At 33.9% G+C, this 22150-nt stretch overlaps 1 protein-coding gene across 1 annotated transcript in view; it reads left to right on the top strand.

Moving 5' to 3' along the window:
- LOC136043887 (serine/threonine-protein phosphatase 6 regulatory subunit 3-like) overlaps positions 1-22150 on the top strand; it is a 67592-nt gene that overhangs the window by 5570 nt on the left and 39872 nt on the right. Inside the window, exons 2-5 of the mRNA XM_065728904.1 lie at positions 4225-4304; positions 9543-9816; positions 12421-12591; positions 17606-17808. Coding sequence (XP_065584976.1) covers positions 4225-4304; positions 9543-9816; positions 12421-12591; positions 17606-17808 — 728 coding nt within the window. The remainder of the gene's footprint in view (positions 1-4224; positions 4305-9542; positions 9817-12420; positions 12592-17605; positions 17809-22150) is intronic.

Raw genomic sequence — 22150 nt, 5'->3', positions numbered from 1 at the left:
TATGTAATTTCTGAACGTTTTTGAATTAATGCATGTTTGATTTTGGCTCTCCACACATAAATTATTAAAATGAAATTTACATTTTAATTTCTTTTTTGGCTAAATGGCTTTCTCTTAGTTCTGATCAGATGATTTTGAGAAATAAGGGATGGGGAAAGAGGCCTAGTTGCCATGCAATTTTTCGGTTACACAAAAAGGCAACTATAAATTTTAATTTTTAACGAATTTTTTTATTAGTAAAAAATATACGTAACTTAAGAATTAACTTACATAACAAACTTTTATATTCTTAAATTTTTATTATGTATATGAGGGGGTTTGTACCCTCGTTAATACCTCGCTCTTTACACTAAATCGTAAGTTTTGTGCCGATTCTTTAAGAATGACCCTTGAATCAGAAAGGCCATAGAATAAATAGTTGAAATTACTAAAAATACTATAGCATAAAGAGCAAGGTATTTATCTCCTCCTAAATACCTCGCTCTTTATGCTAAAGTATTTTTAGAACCCCTCATTTGCATAATAATCTCTGTTCGTTTTAAGTTTCAATGCTACTCCTTACTTTCAATTGAAAAAACTTTTCCATGTTTATTTTTTCATTGTTTTTTTATAGTAATTTTAGAAAATCCTGCGCCCTTTTCATTGAATTTTTCTTCCCCTATGACATATTTCTCCAAGGAAAGCTCCTCCTACATAGCCTCCCCCCCTCAACCCCACCCCCAAAACCAAAAAAAAAATCCCCTGAAAACGACTGTACACTTCCCAATAACCATTATTATATGTAAACACTGGTCGAAGTTTGTAACTTACAGCCCCTCCCCCAGGGACTGTGGGGGAGTAAGTCATTCCCAAAGACATAGTTATTATGGTTTTTGACTATGCAGAACAAAATGGCTATCTCAAAATTTTGATTTGTTGGCTTTGGAGAAAAATGAGCATGGGAGGGGGCCTAGGTGCCCTCCAATTTTTTGGTCACTTAAAAAAGGCACTAGAACTTTTCATTTCCGTTAGAATGAGCCCTCTTGCAACATTCTAGGACCACTTGGTCGATATGATGACCCCTGGGAAAAAAAAAACAAAAAAACAAATAAACACACACCCATGATTTGTCTTCTGGCAAAAATACGAAATTCCACATTTTTGTAGATAGGAGCTTGAAAATTTTGCTATAGGGAGCTTGAAAAATTTGCTGATACGCAGAATGCTATGGTGTGATTTTCGTTAAGATTCTGTGACTTTTAGGGGGTGTTTTTCCCTATTTCCTAAAATAAGACAAATTTTCTCAGGCTCATAACTTTTGATGACAAAGGCCAAATTTGATGAAACTTATATATTTAAAATCAGCATGAAAATCCGATTCTTTTGATATATATTTTAGCATCAAAATTCCATTATTTAGAGTTTTGGTTACTATTGAGCCGGGTCGCTCCTTACTACAGTTTGTTACCACAAAGTGTTTGATTGTGGCCCTGTTCTGATCTTTAACTGGGACAGGTCAAGATTGACTACTCTCTCTCAATTTATTAACATACCAGTACAATATTTTATTGATATACAGTGTAGCTGCATCTTCCAGATCCTTGGCAATTTTATCTATGGCCTCCACTTCACACCTCCTTATTTCATATTTTAAGTTAATAGGTTAGAGACTGCCCATGCAGGATTCCAACTCTTGTTGATAGAAGAGCATCAACAAGTGCTGAAAACACTGTTGTGACATAGAATAGGCCCAGCGTTGTGGAAAGTCTCCCTTTATACTTGAAGTCCCAGGGACTTCTTGCTGTCTGATTCTAAGCCAGCTTAAACATTTTGTTATAGACTTGAGAAGATGTATTAGTCCCTGTCCATTGGTTTCCCTGAGGTCAAAATGACTTCAATGATTTAAAGAACATGAAAATTGGAACTTGGAATGTTTTGACATTAAAAATAACTATCATATCGACATTTTGACTTACAAATTGATACAGTTCAAACTGGACTTATTAGCAGTTTCAGAAACTCATATTCCAGGAATAGAAAGTATGACATTAAGTGATGTAGTATTTGTGTACACAGGCAGGCAGGATAGGGTACAAAGACAGGGAGTAGGGCTCAAGATGAATAAGGAAGCTGCTTAGTCTTCTATAGGCTGGGAAGGTATCAATAATGTGAATACTAATCATGCATTTTATGATTAAAAAGCTCAGGGTATCAGTTATAGTAGTATATGCCCCCATTAGAGCTGACTGACAGAGATACTAGTGATTCAGATGAGTCTTAGTTACAGTTACAAAAGCAAATTGACAGGATCCAAGGTAGCAATATGGTGTTTTTATTAGATTTTAATGCCCAGGTCAGTAGAAATAGGGATAGATGATATCCTAGCCTAGATAAATTTGGTGTAGGAAAAGAAAACAGCAATGGCTACAGACTGTTGCAATTTTGTAGGTTTGACAATCTAGTTGTTACCAATACAGTGTTTGGCTATAAATTGGCCCATCAGTTAACATGGTATTCATGTGACGGTAAGAAAGAAAACCTAATTGATTATGTTATTTTGTTGTTCAAAATAAAGATCACCATCTGGTAGTGTCTAGGGTTAATTTAAAGTCTAAATTTCAGAAGAGTATCTACCTCCTGGGAAGTTATGATGTTAGTAAACTCCAGGATGAGAATTTGAGAGAAACTTTTCAGGAACAGTTGAATACTAAACTGGAGAGTTTAAAATTTGACAATGAGGAAGATAGATGGAATTATTTTCAGAAAACAATTTCTGAAGTTGCTAATGGTGTCTTAGGGAGGAAGATTAGGACTGCAGCTAGGAATATTAGTGAAAAAGCTTTATGTTTAATAGTGAGAAGGGGCTTTTAAAAGAATTATCTCAATGATAGATCATATGAAAATGAAAGGAATGTAAAGAAAGTGGAAAAAAACATGACAAGAAATGAACTCAAAGAAGGTGTAGCGTGTCAACTCTTAATATTGGATCCCCTTTGAAAATAAAAGCAGGGTTATCCTGCTTTGAAATTGTTGAAACACCAATTGGTAATCAAACTTGCTCTGGATATTCTTTGACAGCCTGAATTGACGAAAATGGAAAAGAAAAATTATGAAATTGTCTTAGAAGATCCATAACCAACCATTGATGAACGTGCAGAAAAATTGGGAGTGATTTGGAGTTCAGTTCAGAGAATTGTGACTGAAAATTCAGAGATGAGAAGGATAGCAGCAAAATTTGTTCCTCAAATACTGGCTGCATGGCAAAAACAAAGCCATGTGGAATGGTTTTTTGCATTGAATGCCAAGTTCCAAAATAACCCAAACTTTTTTCCATGGTCATTGTGGTTGGTGAACTGTTGGGCTTTGTATACAATCCTGAGGGTTAGCAATAAATAAGTCAAAGAAAAGCTCCAAATTTGCTTTGTCCTATAAAAGTCAAACATTAAAACAAATCATTTTTTGTGTATGTGAGTGGAATTCATCCATTCAGAATTGGTTTCATAAGGTCAGGCCATTAAACCAAGAATTTTAACTGGAATTTTCATAAAGATTACACAACAGTTTGCAGTAAAAAAGGCCTTATTTGTGGCAATTGGGGGACTAGTTTTTGTGTCACAACAATACTCCTTTTTGGTGCACCAGTTTTTGACCACAAATGGTCTGACCCCTTTGTTCCATCCACCCTGTTCACGTGATCTTGCCCCCGTGACTTCTTTTCATATCCTGAATGAAAAGAGGTATGCAGGGAAAGTGTTTGCAGTCAGAAATCACAAAAGAGGAAGAAATGTTTTGAACAGTTAAATAAAATATTGTAAATAGTGTATTCCAGTAGAGAGTACTTGGAAATGTTTTTTGGTAACAAATTAATAAATAACTTTGTACAAAATAGTTTGGTTTCTTTTGGGCATTCTATGCATATATAACTTATTATTATTGCTTGGTTAACACTTTTAGGAACAATAGAATCATTTATTTGGGGGGGGGGAGTGGCATAATTTTAAAGAAAATGAAAATAGTGTAAAAAAAGACAAATAAGAAGTACCATATACATCTTGACATGGAATTTTCAGGGGAGGCCTAGACCCTAAATTCCCTTAAGTAATGTATGCCCATAAGTCTTATATATTGCTTCACATATCTATGCACAAATTTTCCCCCAAAGAAAGGCTCTTATAAATGGGTTTTTATTGACATTAAAAACTTCTGGTCATTGGCATGAAAATTATTAGAAATTTTTTTTTTCAGGTTTGCAAACTAGAGGAAATACTGGATGAAAGTGATGTATTACAAGAGGTTGTTGGTGATAATAAGAGCTTAATAGCATTGTATGTATACTTTTCATTTCATTAATTTATGTTTTTCTACTTATATTCTTACTTTGTTGTTGTCTTGTATCATTTAAATTATATAAAATACTGTTTGCAAAAAAGATACTTTCTTGCTTATTTTTTTTTATGTAACACCTGTTCTTGGAACTTTTTTATACCCCATGTTTATTTTTATCTCTTAAGTTTTGTGCTTTATTTAAATTTTCTGATAGCCAAACACATTTCCAATAGCCAATTGCCAATTGGTCAAGATACTAATAGTTACTTCTATCAATCAATTCCTTAGATTTTTAACAGCCAATAAGAAATTCACATTTGAAGTGAAACTGAATTATGTTGCTTCCTCTATGGGAAAGTCTTAAGAGGTATATTTGGGCATAATTTTTTAACTCTAAGAGATATATCTTTCCTCATTGGAGTATTGGGGTTTTCATTATGACTAAAACCTCTTAAGCTATCATATCTTAATACCCAACTTTGGCTTAAAAATTAGTTCTTTTTATTTATTTCATTATTTTGGGTCTGAACAATCTGTCTTTTACAGTAGAATATTTAAATTATTCATTCAATAACTGCCAGGGTTTTGTGTATTTTGTTGTCCATGAAAATTAGTTTTTAAAGGGTTATTGTTCATAAAAATCTCATACCTTTACCTTCTCAAATGAATAAGCTTACAACCTTATTAAAAAAAAGTCTTAGTTTAAAATTTAGTATGAAACTGCTAGCCAATTATTGACAGTACAGCCTTAATAAAGTATAATAATATTTATTTCTAACCCACATACATCAAAAAGATAAATAGTGGAGTAAAAACTTGAAGAAAAACGGAAAACAAATAACAAATAAAAAAAACAAATAACAAAAAAACGAGAGTCAACAATAGACATTAATCATACAAACGGATCAGACCGTGGTGAGGCGACAAACGCCGATACGCCGTTTCTGAGAGCTTTTTGTGTAGATCAGTCAGCTTCTCAGTAATGTTCGGAAGATGGAACTTTTTGATTATCTTTCGATTCTTATACCACATTTCGATTCTTATACCACAGTATACCTAATATATATCTATATATATATATATATATATATATATATATATATATATATATATATATATATATATATATATATATAACCAGCAGATTCGATCCTGGCTATACAATGCTTTAATCATGCCTCATTTTCTAGCTATGTCTCCATTTTGGAACATCTTTTCCAAAAGTGACAAAAGACAGCTGTGTTCAGATTATTATGAATATGCAAAATTTCTGCTCAATTTAAGACCGTGGACAAGGAATGTAATAGTGGACAAGGAAAAAGAAATCATAAGACAGAACCCTAGACCTCCTCCCTTTTGTGTTCTGCCAAAATCCTGCTTACATAAACTTTCCCTTGAAAAGCCTTTCCTTTTTGAAGATTGGCGATAGCAACCAGATGTCAACTCCTGGACATGATGACATCCATATAAAGTAGATTACACAAGCTTCAGACATATTCAAATGTGCACTTCTGCACATTTATAATCATATATGGATCCATTATAAAATGCCAAGATCATGGAAAATAGCCATTATTAACCTCATCACTAAGCCTGAACAGTTGTCAAGCAATATTAAATCTTACACAACGATTTCAGCACTAATAACACTAGGTACAATACCGGAGCGAATGATTCTTAACTAGGTTGAGTGGTTTGTAGAAATAAACAACCTCTATCCCCTTGAACAAACATGATTCTAAAAGGGATACTGCTCACAGGACAATATTGCTTTCTAGAGCATGATATATCAAATTCCTTTAGTCAAGGATACTCAGCCATTGCCTTACCTTTTGATTGGATTGATGCCTATGGTAGTGTCATTTACCATAATATACTGGAGGTAATAATGAATCTTGACTTTCCTGTTGAATTTATGGCCCTTATTAATGATTTTCTTTACAACAGAATATTTACTGTGCAGATTGGTAATTCTCAGAGGCATGAACACCCTATTAGAGAAGGTTTGCCCCAAGGAGCAATCCTTAGTCTCCTGTTTAATCTATATATATCTGAGTTCCAACTACACCATACATCATTTGTGCTTTATGCAGATGACCTAGTAATATGGAAGTCGAGCAGAAACGTCCTTGAATTAATCCAAGATCTTTAACAAGATGTCAACATAATCTCTTGCTTCTCAGAAGCATTAGGTCTCTCTATCTCCAGTTCTAAAACCAAAGCAATCCTATCTACTAGGTAAAAACATGCATCCGTACTAAATATTGCTTAGAATAGTTATCCCCCTAAATTACGAATCTTCAGTGAATTTTTTGAGAATTGTTTTTTATTCCAAATTAAGATGGCAGTATCACATCAAATCACTCAAGAGTTATATTATCCAGAAACTGACTCTCCTAAAACGGCTTTCTAATTCCAATTGGGGTTCATCACCTAAAACTGCGATTGATTTTTATAAAGTTTATATCAGAGCAAAGATGGATTATGGCATCCAGTTTTTTGCTAATACTTCCTTATGTATGTTCAACGCGCTGGAGCCACTACAAAATTCTGCAGTCCGTATTGCTATGGACTTCATAAACATACACCAATTCTTAAATGAGAAAACTATCAGGGATCACCCTCAACAGGGAAGTTCATTGCTTCCGAGGAGACGGTATTTTACCAGAGTAAAAGTGTATGGTAATCAGCATTTTGTGTATAAGAAAACATTTAATAAACCACCCCTATGATTTCCTTATTATCGTCCTAGAAGTTCTATCTAAAGCAGTTTCGAGAGTGGTCTTCTCTGGTGATGGACTCCTTTCCTTTGTGATTTCCCCACAGTCAGTTCTTTCACAGTTCAGTACTTTCTGCTGAATTATATGCAGTACGACTTGCATTAAATGCATGAATTGATCTGAAGACCCCTTTAAGGAACATTCCGTTCCTGTCAGATTCTTTTTCTTCAATCCATCTTCTTAGCCAAATAAATTGTCATGCTGATGACCAGGATCTAAAAGGGATACGCTGAAAGATCGGCTATCTATTTTCAACTGGACATTCTATTGTATTTCTTCCTATTCCTAGCCATGAAGAAATCAAATGTAATGAAATGGCAGATATTTTTGCAAATAAGCGAGCAGATATTCCTCCCTCAATAAATGTGAGAATGTTCAATCGTAGAGAGGTCGTCAGAGCCAGAACAAAAATTGCTTACCAAAGTTTTGTGCATCCTCCTTTCAAGTCTAAGGACTTTTATATGCTCTGCTATAAGCTAAAAGCTGGAACTATATTACTTACTGCTGATTTTTTCAAATGGGGAATCCACCACACACCTCTATGCGGAAATTGCTATCAGACTTTGGAAAATGCACAGCATGTTCTCTTTGGATGCAACCCAATTGATCAAGATTCGAGGAGGCTGAGAAATTACTGTCATCAATTGAAGATCCCCATATCATTTGATGCTCTTATTAATTGCTCTCTTTCACATGATTTGGAAGGTACAATTTATAGGTAGATGATAATGATCCTAAAAAGACATCATTGCTACTAGCAGTTCGCTAACTGTAATCAACTAGCAGATATTCTTTGAACATGGCTGGAATATTTCATAACCAGTGAATGTTTTCCTAGAATTTTGTAGAGGTGAATGGACCTCCCACTGGATCCACAGACCTCGCAAAGTTATGAAGAAGAAGTTGGTGTCGCGTTATTTCGGTGTTACAGACCCCATTCTAGCTCTCATTAGATATCAGACGGAATTTTTAAAGTCAATCGAGTGTAGCAGCCTTGCCATCGTGATTCGCCCTTAAGTTTCTTTGTTTATTTATATAGTACTTAAATTTTTGTTCCTTTTGTTTGTTTATTTACTCCGTTTGTGGTTTTGTACCATTTTTCGAATGGACAGTAAATTTATCTATCATCTATCTAATATTGGCTGAAATCCATCATCTCTCTAATATTGGCTGAAAAAGCAAATTGTTTGAAAATTAACCATGCTTCCGTTGGTCTTAGCAACTTGTGTCAATAAACTGGCGTTATTATTTGCTCCTCAGATATGGTTCTCTATAGATTTTTTAAAATATTATTCATTTCTTCAGTTTACTGGTGTGCAAGATGAAGATCACAGTGAAACTCAAAGTTTTGAATACAATTCAGAATTCAAGCTACTCGTGTACAAGAAAAAGATCAGAGTGAAACTCATGTGCTGTTTTTAAAAGCTTGAGGGCAAGATTTGAATTTGATGCTAAAATTCTATAGCCATAAAAACTTTCTGCTTGTGATTTGGACATGCCTTCCAAGTTTAACTAGTTCTTGCTAGCTCTTGATTTGATCCTTTCCCACTATTTGCTTACATTAACAGAAAACAGAGCCAGTTCACAAATATTGACCTTTGTTCTGCCAAAGCTAGCTCCTTTAAACATCAGTCATTCCTAGGGTTGATGGTGCCTTGGACAAAATTAATGCAGCACCTCCTCACAACTCAAATATAAGTAAATTAAGCTGGATCAAAGTGAAAAATTTGATCCAAGTGAAAAATTTGGTCAATGTGGGCAACCCTCCCAGCCACCCCCCGGTTGCGACCCCTAGAGCAGCGGTTCCAATAGCTTCCCACTAGATACGGCTCTGGTTACATGGTGTGAAAAAGCATTATCTTTTACTTTTTTAAACTTTTTAATTGGAATTAATCCATTGAGTTTAGCTGTTAGGATTTTTTTTTTTTGAATTACTGGCAATTCATGGTTATTATTTTATAAAAATTAACGTAAAACCTCAATGGCCAGGGGTTGCCGCTGTGTTAGTTTTAAAAATCTTCTGAAACCACGGTGACCGTGCGTGAGACCGAACATGGTTGATTTTAGTCATTAAAAAGGAAGCACATATTTCAGCCTAAGCCTTAAAAAATATTAGCACTAAAAAAAAAAAGGAAAGAAAAAGATTATTCATCAAACCGAAAACATGAAGCAAATAGTTCAACCTAGAATTTCAATAAGCCATCTTTAGCACTAAAAAAAAAGGGAAAGAAATTGTTCATTATAAATTTCTTATATTTCTCAATTTATCCTTTTTTTCCTTTTTTAGGACTCTATGGCTTAGCGGAAATCTTTGCTGAAATATCTGCTTTTTTTTCTTTTTTTCACAGACTGAAAATCATTTTTGATGAGTTTCTTGCATGTTATTGGTTTTTAAAAGTTTTGCCTTTTCTTAATAGCTGTTTTCCTTATCTTTGATTATGTTTTTTTTTTTTTCAGCCTTTTGAGAAAAGATAATTTCACAGGTCTTGTGAAATTGGTTACAACTGAACCTCCAGCTGATCAACCAGAAGTTACTAGGTTCAGGTTAGCCAATACTGCCTCAGAAATACTCAGCTCTGATATTCAAGACATTAAAGGACATTTTGTCACTGACACCTCATACCTGGGAATTTTATGTGATTTCTATAATGAAGAGAAAGAGCTAAATCCATTGTTAGCTTCTTTTGTCAGCAAAGTTTTGGGAAATCTGATCAGAAAATCACCAGAGCAGGTCATTATTCTCTGTACTAACTAGGGTTTTCTTAATTTGAAAGTCAGGTGATAAGCTCTCTGTATATCTTATTGTGGGTATGGAAAGGGGAAATATGTGCCACGAGCCCTTCAAACACACAGGAAAAATGAGAAAAAACATACAGAATGTATTGAAAAATTGGGTACTTGGTACAAAAATGGAACTTTGTTGTTGTGTAACAAAAGGCTTTTAGAAATTCCTAACTCCTATATGATTGTAACTATGTTCACCCATGCTATCCATAATACATTAAGGGCTGTAACCAGGGGGGATGAAATACACCCATTCTGATACCCTCTCCAGAAATTTACGCCAGGTCATCACTTCATTTGTGGTTCCCGCCTTTCACAATTGAAAGCATGGAAAATATGTTAAATATAATTAAGTCATATTAATTTTGTTTAATATGACTTAATGTAGGTAGAGGCGTCACTAGCCAGAGTGTTTAGGGGGAGGGGGTATGGCTTTTAACAACTGATTGAATATTTTTACTGACTGATTTGGTGATATTGCAATTAAAACTACTGTTTTTTGTTTGTTTAGCAACAGAGGCTCATCTCCTTTCATTGATTTTAAGTTATTTGTTTCCATCAGCCTAATGAGAAAAGACATGAGCCAGTAAAATAGTAATGCTTGACGCCATATTTGCACTAGCTCATTACCAAATAGCTGAAAGCATTGGCGAACGTCTCTCCTTTTCCTATACGCGACGCCCCTGAATAGAGGTAAACCGTTCAAATATATAAAATTTTGCTCTGATTTGATTTTTTTTTTATGTTCAGCACATTGACACATTGGTACCTTTCAAGTTTTTGTGGTACTAAACACTGCATGTTCTGGGCTTTTCTTTTGGGATTTAGTTACTGTTTAAAAAGTAGAGTTGAGAGAAAGAGTCAAACTTTAGCTTAAAGAGCGGGGCGTTGAAGAGGGATAAGCCCCTTTCATATACGGAGTAATTTCTGTTCGTTTTAAGTTTTAATGTCGCTCCTTACTTTCAGTTAAAAAAAACTTGTTTTTTTACTTAATTCTCTAAAGGAACTATGAAAGTCTTCAGCTAACTGACGTCTGTTCTTGTCTCGGAACATACAGTAGAGTCTTTCTTTATGGATGTGTTTGGAAAATTCGTTCTGGCAAAACTGGAGGGGCATTGGCCCCTGCAGTTAGATGGAACGATCTTTTTTCCTATGCCTAACGTGGCTGTAAAAGAATACGCTGCCTTATTATAAATGTTCTCATTTTTTTTTTCATTGCCGCCAATATTTCTTTTTTTACTTAGTTGCAGTTTTTATGAATTTTTTGTTTATTTATAGCAATCTGTAAGCTGCAAGATTAATCTTTTTCTTATACCGAACACGGTTGTAAAGGAATACGTTATCCGATGCATTATTTTTCCTTCCTTCCAATATTTCTTTTATTACTTTTTTTTCTGGAATTTTTATTTATTTATGACAATCTCTAAGCTACGTGATGAATCTTTTTCCTAGGCCGAACATGGCCGTAAAGGCATACATTATCGTACACGTAAATTTTCTTCGCTGCCAATATTCCTTTTTTTATGAATTTTTATTTATTAATAGCAATCTTTAAACTACAAGATGAATCTTTTTCTTAGGCCGAACATGGCCGTAAAGGAATTCGTTGTCATGTACGTTATATTTCTTTGCTGCCGGTATTCCTTTTTTTTACTCTATTATTTTTTTGGATAAATTTTTATTTTTGTATAGCAATTTTAATAATCTACGAGATGAAACTTTTTCCTAGACTGAACACGGTCGTAAAGGAATACTTTTTCCTATACATTATTTTTTCTTGGTGCCAATGTTTCTTTTATTATTCTACTATATTTTTTATGAATTTTTATTTATTTATAGCAACCTCTAAGCTACGTGATCAATCTTTTTCTTATGCTGAACATGCCCATATAGGAGTGCGTTATCCTGTACATTATTTTTCTCTGCTACTTATACTCCTTTTTACTCTATACTTTTTTCATGAATTTGATTTATTTATAGCGATCTTTAAGCTACGTGATGAACCTCTTTCCTAGGCAGAACATGGCTGTAAAGGAATTAGTTATATTATGCGTTATTTTTATTTGCTGGCAATATTCCTTTTTTTACTCTTTTACTTTTTGATTAATTTTATTTATTTATACCAATCTACAATTTACCAGAAGAGTCTCTTTCCTAGGTCGAGCCATAAAGGAATACGTTATCCTATACGTTATTTTTCTTTGCTGTCAGTATTCCTTTTTTTACTCTTTTTTTTTATAAATATTTATTTTTTTACAGCAATTTTATAATCTACGAGATGAAACTTTTCCTAGACCGAACACGGTCGTAAAGGAACACGTGTTCACACACATTATTTTTTCTTGGTGCCAATGTTTCTTTTATTATTCTACTATTTTTTTTTCATGAATTTTTATTTATAGCAAACTCTAAGCTACGTGATCAATCTTTTTTCTAGGCCGAACAAGGCCGTAAAGGAATGCGTTATCCTATATGTTATTTTTCTTTGCTGCCAGTGTTCTTTTTTTACTCTTATTATTATTTTTTTTTATAAATTTGTATTTGTTTGTAGCAATCAATAAGCTACGAGATGAACTGCCTTATGTTATTTGAATACCTCAAATCACGTGGAAATTTTATTTCCCGTTTATTGGCTCATTTTGAAACCTCTGCTGTAGCTGACCTGATCTTTAAACTTGTCAATGAAGTGACTGGAAGCAACGTTAGGATTAATGTGCAAGAAGTAAGTACTTTCTAAGGTTAGATTAATGCTAATTATAACTTCGAAGACCACACTGCCTTTCCATGACGAAAGTAAAACAGTTCAAAATAGGGATGATACCTTTTTATTGACAGTGAAATATAAAATTATTTAACTGGATATTTCGAGCACATATACAGTGTTCATCATCAGCAGAAAAACTCTTTTTCTGTTGATGATGAACACTGTATATGTGTTCGAAATATCCAGTTAAATAATTTTATATTTCACTGTCAATAAAAAGGTATCATCCCTATTTTGAACTGTTTTACTTTCGTAATGCTAATTATAGTTACCAATTCATTATATCCATATTCTGGAAGTGACTGGAAGTGACGTTTGACTGGATCGTAGACTGGAAGTGAGGTTAGGATTAATGTACTAGAAGTAAGTACTTTCTAGGGGTAGATAAATGCTAATTATAGTTACTGATTAATTATATCCAAATTCTGGAAGTGACGTTAGACTGGAACGTAAACTGGAAGTGACGTTAGGATTAATGTGCAAAAAGTATGTACTTTCTAGGGGTAGATAAATGCCAATTATAGTTACTAATTAATTAGGACATCATTTGCTTAACTCTGGGGCTTATGTTGGGGGATAATTCCATTTGAGGCATGTAAACTTGTCAATGAAGTAACTGGAATTGACGTTAGGATTAATGTGCAAAAAGTAAGTACTTTCTATGGGTAGATAAATGATAAATGTAGTTACTAATTAATTATATCCAAATTCTTCGTATTTAAAAAAGCAAAACACACAAAACCGGTAACATGCTGAAACTCGTTTTTTTCTCATAATGTGTGCATAATTGTTTTTTAGTTAGTTTTTGTCATAATAAGTAAATCACACAATTACGCTAATATTTCTGATTAATGACATATTACAAAAGCTATAAATAATGACTTATTCTTATAAAAAAGGAGAAAGATTTTTCTTATAAGCACTTTATAAGTATAGTTATTGAAACTTGTTATTTAAGGTTGATTAAACTTTATTATTTAAGAATTATTTATTATTTCATTTACTTTATTATTATATTATATAACTACTAATATGTTTGTATATATATATATATATATATTATTATAGTAATAACAAAATTGTGTATTATGCAGCATTATAATAATAATATGTTTTTATATATTGATTCCTTTATTATATAATATTTAAACTTCATAATTTCAATTTTTATTAAGTGCTTAATATTTACATTCGAAATTATAACGTATAGATAATAACATTTTACCAAAATGGGAATGACATTTCGCTCATATTTTGCATGTTGCGAATCAATTGGCTATAGTTTAGGAACATCCTCTACTACTGGGTGAGGGAGTTGTGGTTTGAGGGAATAATAAAAAGGGGAGGGACATTATGTTAGAATGTGCGATTCAAAAAGGATTATCCAAAGCCTGGGCAGATATTCTGAGTGTGGTCTGATAAGGTTTCGAGCTGAAAATCCCTGAACAACCACTGATGAGGAAACTAAGGCTCTCTATGTCCAATATTAAGGCCTAAATTAATAACTAACCAGTTTATATCAGAGACGTAGCCTAGTGTTTTAGCGCCCGGAGACAATGCTAATTTTAACCTCCCCTCCATACAGCATGAGTTTTACTTGCAGCTACAGGAACAAGTAGAGAGGATCCCAGGTAGAAATACGGTATTTTCATTTGGGGATTGTAATGCCCAGGTCGGTAAAAATAGCGATAGATGGTATTCTAGTCTAGGTAAATTTGACGTGGAAAAAGAAAACAGTAATGGGTCGAGACTGCTGTAATTTTGTAGATATAGCAATATATAACCTATAACCAATATAGTATTTGTCGTAAAATGAATTATGTTTGATGTCGTAAAATGAATTGTGAAATGATTATGTTTACTGTAAACCGAAGAGTGGCAAAATCGATACACGATACTAGGGTATGTAGGAGTGTTGTTATTGTTATTAAAAGTAAAGATTACTATCTGGTAGTGTCTAGGGTTAATTTCAAGGTGAAATCCAGGAAAGCTAACCACCTTCTGGGAGATAATGACGTTGGTAGAATCCAGGATGAGAATTTGAGAGAAACTTTCCAGGAACAGTTGAGTAACAAACTAGAGAGTTCAAACCTTGACAATGTAGAAGATGGATGGAATGATTCTTGGAAAATAGTTTGTGAAGTTGCTGACGGTGTCTTAGGGAAGAAGGTTAGATATGTAGCTAGGAATATCAGTGAAACCTCTTTATGTTTAATAGAGAGAAAGAGGGTCCTTTACAAGAATTATTTGAGTTATAGAACATATGAAAATAAGAGGAATGTAAAGAAAATGGAGAAAGCTTTAAATTTTGAATAAGGAGGTGTGAAGTAGAGGCCATGGATAAAATTGCCGAAGATTTCGACGATGCTGCCAGACAGCATAATAGTGAAATATGGTACTGGCATGCTAATAAATTGAGAGGGAATAGTCAATCTGAACTTGTCCAAGTTATCAGGAACGATGCCACAATTAGTGAGAAGGAAAGAATTAAAGAGACATGGGCAGAATATTTTCGGGTTGTGCTTAACTGGGATAGAGCTACAGGAAAAAATATAGAAACGAGTGAAAAAGGTTTGACACTTTGAATGTGATGGAAGATTTATTCTCAGAAGAATTAGTTACAGTACTAAAAGGATAAAAAAAAAATAGGTAAAGAAGGCCCCATGTGCTGATAGTGTGGTTAATGAGTTTTTTTAATGATGTTTGTGAGGTTACAGATAAATTACTGAAGGTAGTGACTATGATTTTTTAAAAAAGGAAGTACCTAGCGATTTTAGGGAAAACTAATTAAATCTCTCCATAAAAAAGCGATAAGACAGATGTGGTAATTATAGAGGTATTAGCCTGGTTTCTCTAGGAAGCAAATTACATAGTATGATGATATTTTTTAGATTTAGAGGTGCGATAGATAAAGTTTAAGAAAGTAACAGTGTGGTTTTAGGAAGGACGGAGGATGACGGAGGAAGGACGGATTAGAATACAGATTAATAACTGAAAAGTGCAAGAATCATTAAACGCCTTTAGTCTTCAGTTTGATACATTATGAACAAGCGTTTGATTCAGCTTATAAAAAAGCTTTAGCAAAGGTGTATCATATAAATGCATTAAAGTGATTAGTGCTATGTAGGCGAATAACTTTGCTGCGGCCAAGGTAGGGAAGTAAAGTTAGCAGCTGGTTTCGTATTAAATGAGGCGTTAAGCAGGGTTTCGTTCTATCCCTAAATATATGGATAATTTTGGTTGATTTTGTCCTAAGGAGCACAGCAAAGGCAATAGGAAAACACGGAATCAAATGGGTAAACTAACTCTCATAGATTTAGATTATGCTGATTATTTATTTTATTTATTTATATATTGAACAGTCATCATTCTCATAACATGATAAGATGAAGTAGAGGAAAAAAAGATAAAAAGGCAAGAACAAACCAAAGAAACTCACAAGAAGAAGAAGAAATCTTGCTGATTATTTAAGCATCTTAGATGAAAATCTTAGCAAAATGAACGAACTTTTGAGTACAGGGTGTAATAGGTTTGAAAGTTGAAAGTAGGTTGAAAGTAGTAATAAGTGAAGGTGAAGATGTAATGTTGGGTAATGAGCTTACTAATGAGCAAGATCAAGCGGATAGCTTACTTTTCTAGGTAGTATTGCTAGTAAAGATGTTGGGTGCAGGAAGATGTTACAAGTAGAATATCAAAGGCCCGGGGTCTTTTTTTGCAGTTAAAAAAAAAAGTTTGGAAGAATTGGAAGATAAGTGTGGGAAGCAAGATTAGATTATTGGAACCTACAGTGATGAGAGTGATCAAGTATGGCCCCGAAGGGTGAGGTTTCGAAAAAACACGGGATTCGCTATATGTTTTCCAGAGAAATTACCTAAGCATTGTTTTGGGTAGCCGACTGACTGACCTTATTTCAAACAGCAAGCTATGCAAAAAATGTGATTCAATCCCGCTTTCTAGGGCTATAATCAGAGAAAGGATGAGATGGATGAGAAAGGATTGGATGAGATGGAAGGATGAAAGATTGTCCTTGTCATTCAACCATCTTGGGCCAAACGAAAAGCACATCGTCCCCGAACAGGGCGAGAATATCGTAAGAGAAGATTTAAGGGAAATGGGAACTTCTTTGGAAAATGTAAAGAGGGAGGCATTGAATAGATCGGGATGGGAGAGGAGCGTGCGTGGCTATCTTGGCCTTAGGTGGCTTGGTGATACAGTGAGTCAGTAGTAACACTAGTAGTAGGGCCTAGGAGATAGGTAGCCAATGTCTTGGTCTATCGCTATTGTAAAATGTTCTGGCATTTATTGATGACAGACAGTAAAATAAATATAAGTTTTTGTCTAGTATTTTGCTAAGTTCGAACAAAACTGATCGAAAATATCCGAGATGACTGCATCTTTTTCAGTGGCTAATTCAAGAAAACTTATTGAAATTCTTTTGTATTTAGAATATTTTTCAGCCTTTCATGGAGAATCATTTCTTATAACATAAATTTTATCCTATTTTTTTAAGTGATAGATCCAAGAATTCTTATTGGAAATTTATGCGGTGTGTGCATCCTTTTCAGGTAAATTCTTTTTTTTTATTTTCTTTTTTACCAAAATTCTTTTTGTAAATATCTATTGTATTTAGAATATTTTTCAGCCTTTCTTGGAGAATCATTTCTTAGAACCTAAATTTTATCCTATTTTTTTAAGTGATAGATCCAAAAATTCTCATTGGAAATCTATGCGATCTGTGCAACCTGTTCAGGTAAATTCTTTTTTTAATTTCTTTTTTTTTAATTTTCTTTTTTACAAAAATTCTTTTTGTAAATTTCTATTGTATTTAGAATATTTTTCAGCTTTTCTTGGAGAATTATTTCTTATAACATAAATTTTATCCTATTTTTTTAATTGATAGATCCAAAAATTCTTATTAGAAATTTCTGCGATCTGTGCATCCTTTTCAGGTAAATTCTTTTTTCTTTTTTAGTGGCTGGTTCAAGAAAAGCTGATTGAAAATTTACTTGATCTCCTTAAACCAGGACACGACGGTTCCACGATTGCCAATGCCTCCCAGGCTATATGTGAGACAATCCGGTGTCTTAGAGAACAACATATCCAGAATATGGAGGACGGAGACACTGGGCAGATGAATGGCAAAACCGTTGAGCCTTTGTTGGCCCACTTTCATTCGTATGTTCTAATCATTTTTTGCACTTTCTATTCAAGAGAGAGATAAGATTTATTCATCATGAAAGACATATATAATATTACATTTTATTATTCCCCCAAAGGGTCTTTGGCCTTTAAAGAAGAAGGGAGATAAACGAGTCACTTACTCAGAGAAAAAACAATTTAAATAGTCACTTCCTGACAGAGAGAAGAGCAAAAAAGAGAAGAAAAGAAAATATAAACAAAATAAAAACTATAAAAAACAAAACTAATGGATTGAATCGATTAAATTAATTAAGTAGATCAGTAGATAAAATAGATTCCAATGAAAAAAAAATAAATAGATAAAAGTAAATAAATAAATAGATAAAATAGCTTCTAAGAAGCCAAAGAATTTGTAATAACTTTTTTGAACAAACCGAATGACTGGCACGTTCGAGCTGATTCGGGCAACTTATTCCGTACAATATGACTCGCAATTAAAGGATTAAAATCTGACCTTACACAAGGAGTAAAAGGAACTTGAATATGATTTTTGGTATTGTGAAGATTATAATTATTCTGATCAGAGGTGAAAGATGGTGGAACACTTAAGGGATGGGGTAGGTCACCATGAAGCTGAGAAAAATTAAAACATGCACACGAAAGAATATACAGTGACTCGAGATCAATTAATGGGATAACTCTTGAACGATTAGTTTCCTTAATGAGGTTTCTAGCTTTATTGTAAACCTTAGAAAGTCGTTTTGACAATGAAGGAAAGGTTGACATCCATACTATTGGATAGTAAGAAACGTAAGATTGGATCAAGCAGTGAAAAAGGATTTTCAAAATTGATCCAGGGAAAGTATGTTTAAGATTCTTTAAAATACCAAGACTCCTGTATATCTTCGTTTTGATCAAATCAATGTGACGTTTGAAAGATAAGTTTTCATCAACAAGAATTCACAAAAAGCGAACATATCGATCTTTAAATCTATGAATTATTCGATTTGAATGATGAATCTCTGATAACTAGGGATAAATCTGAGAAACATGCGAAAATATAAAAAAAACTGGACTTGAAAAATTTAGGGTAAGATAATTAGTGTCAAGCCATAAAATTACTCTCAAACAAATTTTCCAAATTTAATCGAAGCTCAGATTCGCAATTTCCCGAAGTGCCAAGTGTGCTGTCATCAGCAAAACAAACAAGGACATCAGAAGATGGCGAACTATAGTTGGTACTATGGACAAGGGAAGGCTCAGGATGACAAAGTCTACAGCAATTAATAAGTTTCTGCTTTTTTACTGCGTAAAAATGACCATTTACATAAATCAAAAATAGCACAGGCCCTAAAACTGATCCCTGAGGAACGCCACATGAGGGTGAACGAAAAAGTGGATCGACAGAAATTAACCCATCTTTCAAATAAGATTGAAACCAAGAAAATACATTACCCCTAATGCCAAAATGAGACATCATCGATAGAAGAATTTCATGGGTTAAGGAATCGAATGCCTTGCGAATATCCAGGAACATAGCAGCCGGAATTAATCCCGAATCTAATGCAGAATGTATAAGATTCAAAAGGGTCATACAGGCATGTTCAGTGGAGTGCTTCATTTGGAAACCAAATTGAAAATCATGAAGAAACTTTTTAGATTTTAGAAAAGTAAGGAGACGAGAAAGCATGGCCTTTTATAAGATTTTACTAAATACTGATAAAATAGAAATTGTTCGATAATTTGCTGGATCATTTCTTGGTCCACCTTTATGCAAAACAATAATCCGTGCACGCTTGAGAGCATCCGGAAAAACACCATATTTAAATGAAATATTAACAAGTTATGTTAGAGGCACAACTATTGAAGGAAGAATAGATTTAACTACCTTAATAGGAATAGAATCTGGCCCAGATGAGGACGAGTTTTTGAAGCCACTAACAATTTTTGTAATTTCAATTACTGTTACTGGCTCTAGAAACACAGACTTAACACGAGACGGCCCGAGGTAAGATCTAAAGTCCGGCTTAGGCCATGATAAAGTAGCCGTGGAAGCAATAGTCTTACCAATACTAGCGAAGAATAAAGAATAGAAGAATAAAGAATATTACCTTCGAAGTTTTACGAATATCATTGCCACACGCAGCTAAATTATTTAGATAATAGAGAGACTTGGCTTTCCTACACAAGGAATTATATATATTCCGGTAAGTCTTGAATTGAAAAAGACGAATATCACTCGCTGAAAGTGTAGCGCATTTGTAACACCTCCAGAGATCATTTTTTCTTCTCCAGCTTTTGAGAGGTTCCGATGTCATCCATTGGTTTAGAGGAACAATCCTTTTAGACCTGCGATTAGAAGGTGGTACTCTACAAATGCTAAGATTAGCCTCTTTTATGGTTCCATAAAAGGACTAAAATAAACAAGAAAAATCCTTATCATTATCGAACAAGCTCCACGAATATTCCGCCAATTTGGACTCAAGAAGAGATAACTCATTCTCACAAAACCTAATAGAATAGGAATCAAATACTTGAGCCCGCTTATTCTTTCCCTGTCTAAAGCTGAACCGAGAATATATTGGAAAATGATCGTAGATATCAGTAGCTAAAATTGAGTTTTCCTTCAAGCTAAGCGTAGAGAAGATATTGTCAATCAAAGAAGCTGTAACATTAGTTACTCGTGTGGGGATGGATGTAGTTGGTAGAGTTCCTGCGGCAAGCATGGTTGAAAGAAAATCAAGTGAATCCGAAGAATTTGAATCCATCAAATTTATATTAAAGTCACCCATTATGATTAACTGACACAGACGTTTCAATATTATGTCAAGTATTTCCTCAATATTCCGAAGAAACAACGAAACCGCGCCACTAGGAGAACGATAAATATTGTCTATGATTAGATCAATACCATTAACTCTAATTTCTATAAATTTTGACTCAAAAATACCTTCAAAATTTCTTGGTAAGTCATCCCGCAAGCAGTAATGCAAATTACAAGATAAATACATGGGAAGACCTCCTTTAGTCATCTTGCAGCAGTTTATATGTTTCATTTTGTAGCCATAGATATCCAATACCATTTCATTGTCAGAATCCAAAAATGTCTTGCATAAACCAACAACATTAGGCTGTCCACCCGAAACAATTTGTCTTAAATTATCTACTGAAGAGGAGAGAACCTGAATGTTAAGCTGAAGTGCAGCTAGAGAATAACTTCCTTTGGTAACTTCCTCTCCCCCCCAAATTCGAAACATATTTACTATTACAAATAGGGTTTATATTGATCAGATTTTGATTAGCCTGACCCACAGAATTATTCACAATACTAATTAGATCAAAAGGATTATTTTCAAGCTCGCAAAGGCGTCTCTCACGACTTAAAATATTGACAAAAGCAGGTTTTACTTGGAGTCCATTTAAATCACAGATGAACAAAAAAGGAATCTTTACTTAAATCTGTTACAAAAGAAAAACTTGTCAAAGCGTTACAAACACATAAATAATTAATAACACAGTAGGTATTATCAATTACTCCTAAATTCAAAATATGATCGTTATTTACACGCGGTGGGGGGGGGGGATTTTTCCCATAGTTTCCTTTCTTTTGAGATCGCAGCAGCGCGAGAAGGGTAAACTAGATTGCTTATAAATTATATCATTCATTCGAACAACAACTAAGAAGCTGTTTTCTGGGGGAAAGAATTTTCTGGGGGGGGGCGGGGGGAATTTGGTGGGGAGGATTTTTGAAATACTTTTAAATTTAAGAACACGGTCATTATTAATACGTCGATGGGGGAGAGTTCTCCTCGAATTTTTTTCTTCTGAGATCATAAAACTACAATTATTATTAATACGTGGGGGGAGGGGGGTTCCGCGATGGAAAAATTTTCCGCAGGGGGATTTTTCCTAGAGTTTTCTTTCTTGTGAGATCGCGGCAACGCGCGACGGTTTATCTTGATCGTTTTTAATCAGATAATTAATTAATAATAATTAATAAATTCAGATAATTAATTAATATTAATGAACAACAATTAAGGAGCTATTTTCTGCGGAGAAAGTTTTCTGCAGGATGGAGTTTTTCAGGCAGCGAATTCTGTGGGGTGAATTCTTCAAATAGTTTTCTAACCTGATTTAACCTGTTATCAGCAAACCTTGTATTAAATTGAAAAAGTTGACTAGCAGCGCTGACTAAAATCAAGGAGAAAAAAAGTCGTCTTAGACCTTCATCGGTGAATGTCGCCATTTATGAATTTGGGACAAACACGGTAACTTATAATGGCTTCTATGTGTGGATTCTCATTGTCGCGTGTCTTCTAGCCGTAGACAATATGAGCCTCTTTACGATGTCATGGCGTCATGATAAGTTCAATACAAC

This window comes from Artemia franciscana, chromosome 2, assembly GCF_032884065.1.
Source record: "Artemia franciscana chromosome 2, ASM3288406v1, whole genome shotgun sequence".
Taxonomy (NCBI): Eukaryota; Metazoa; Arthropoda; class Branchiopoda; order Anostraca; family Artemiidae; genus Artemia; species Artemia franciscana.
Note: the sequence above shows the minus strand (reverse complement) of the source record. Positions and strands in the feature narration are given on the sequence as shown.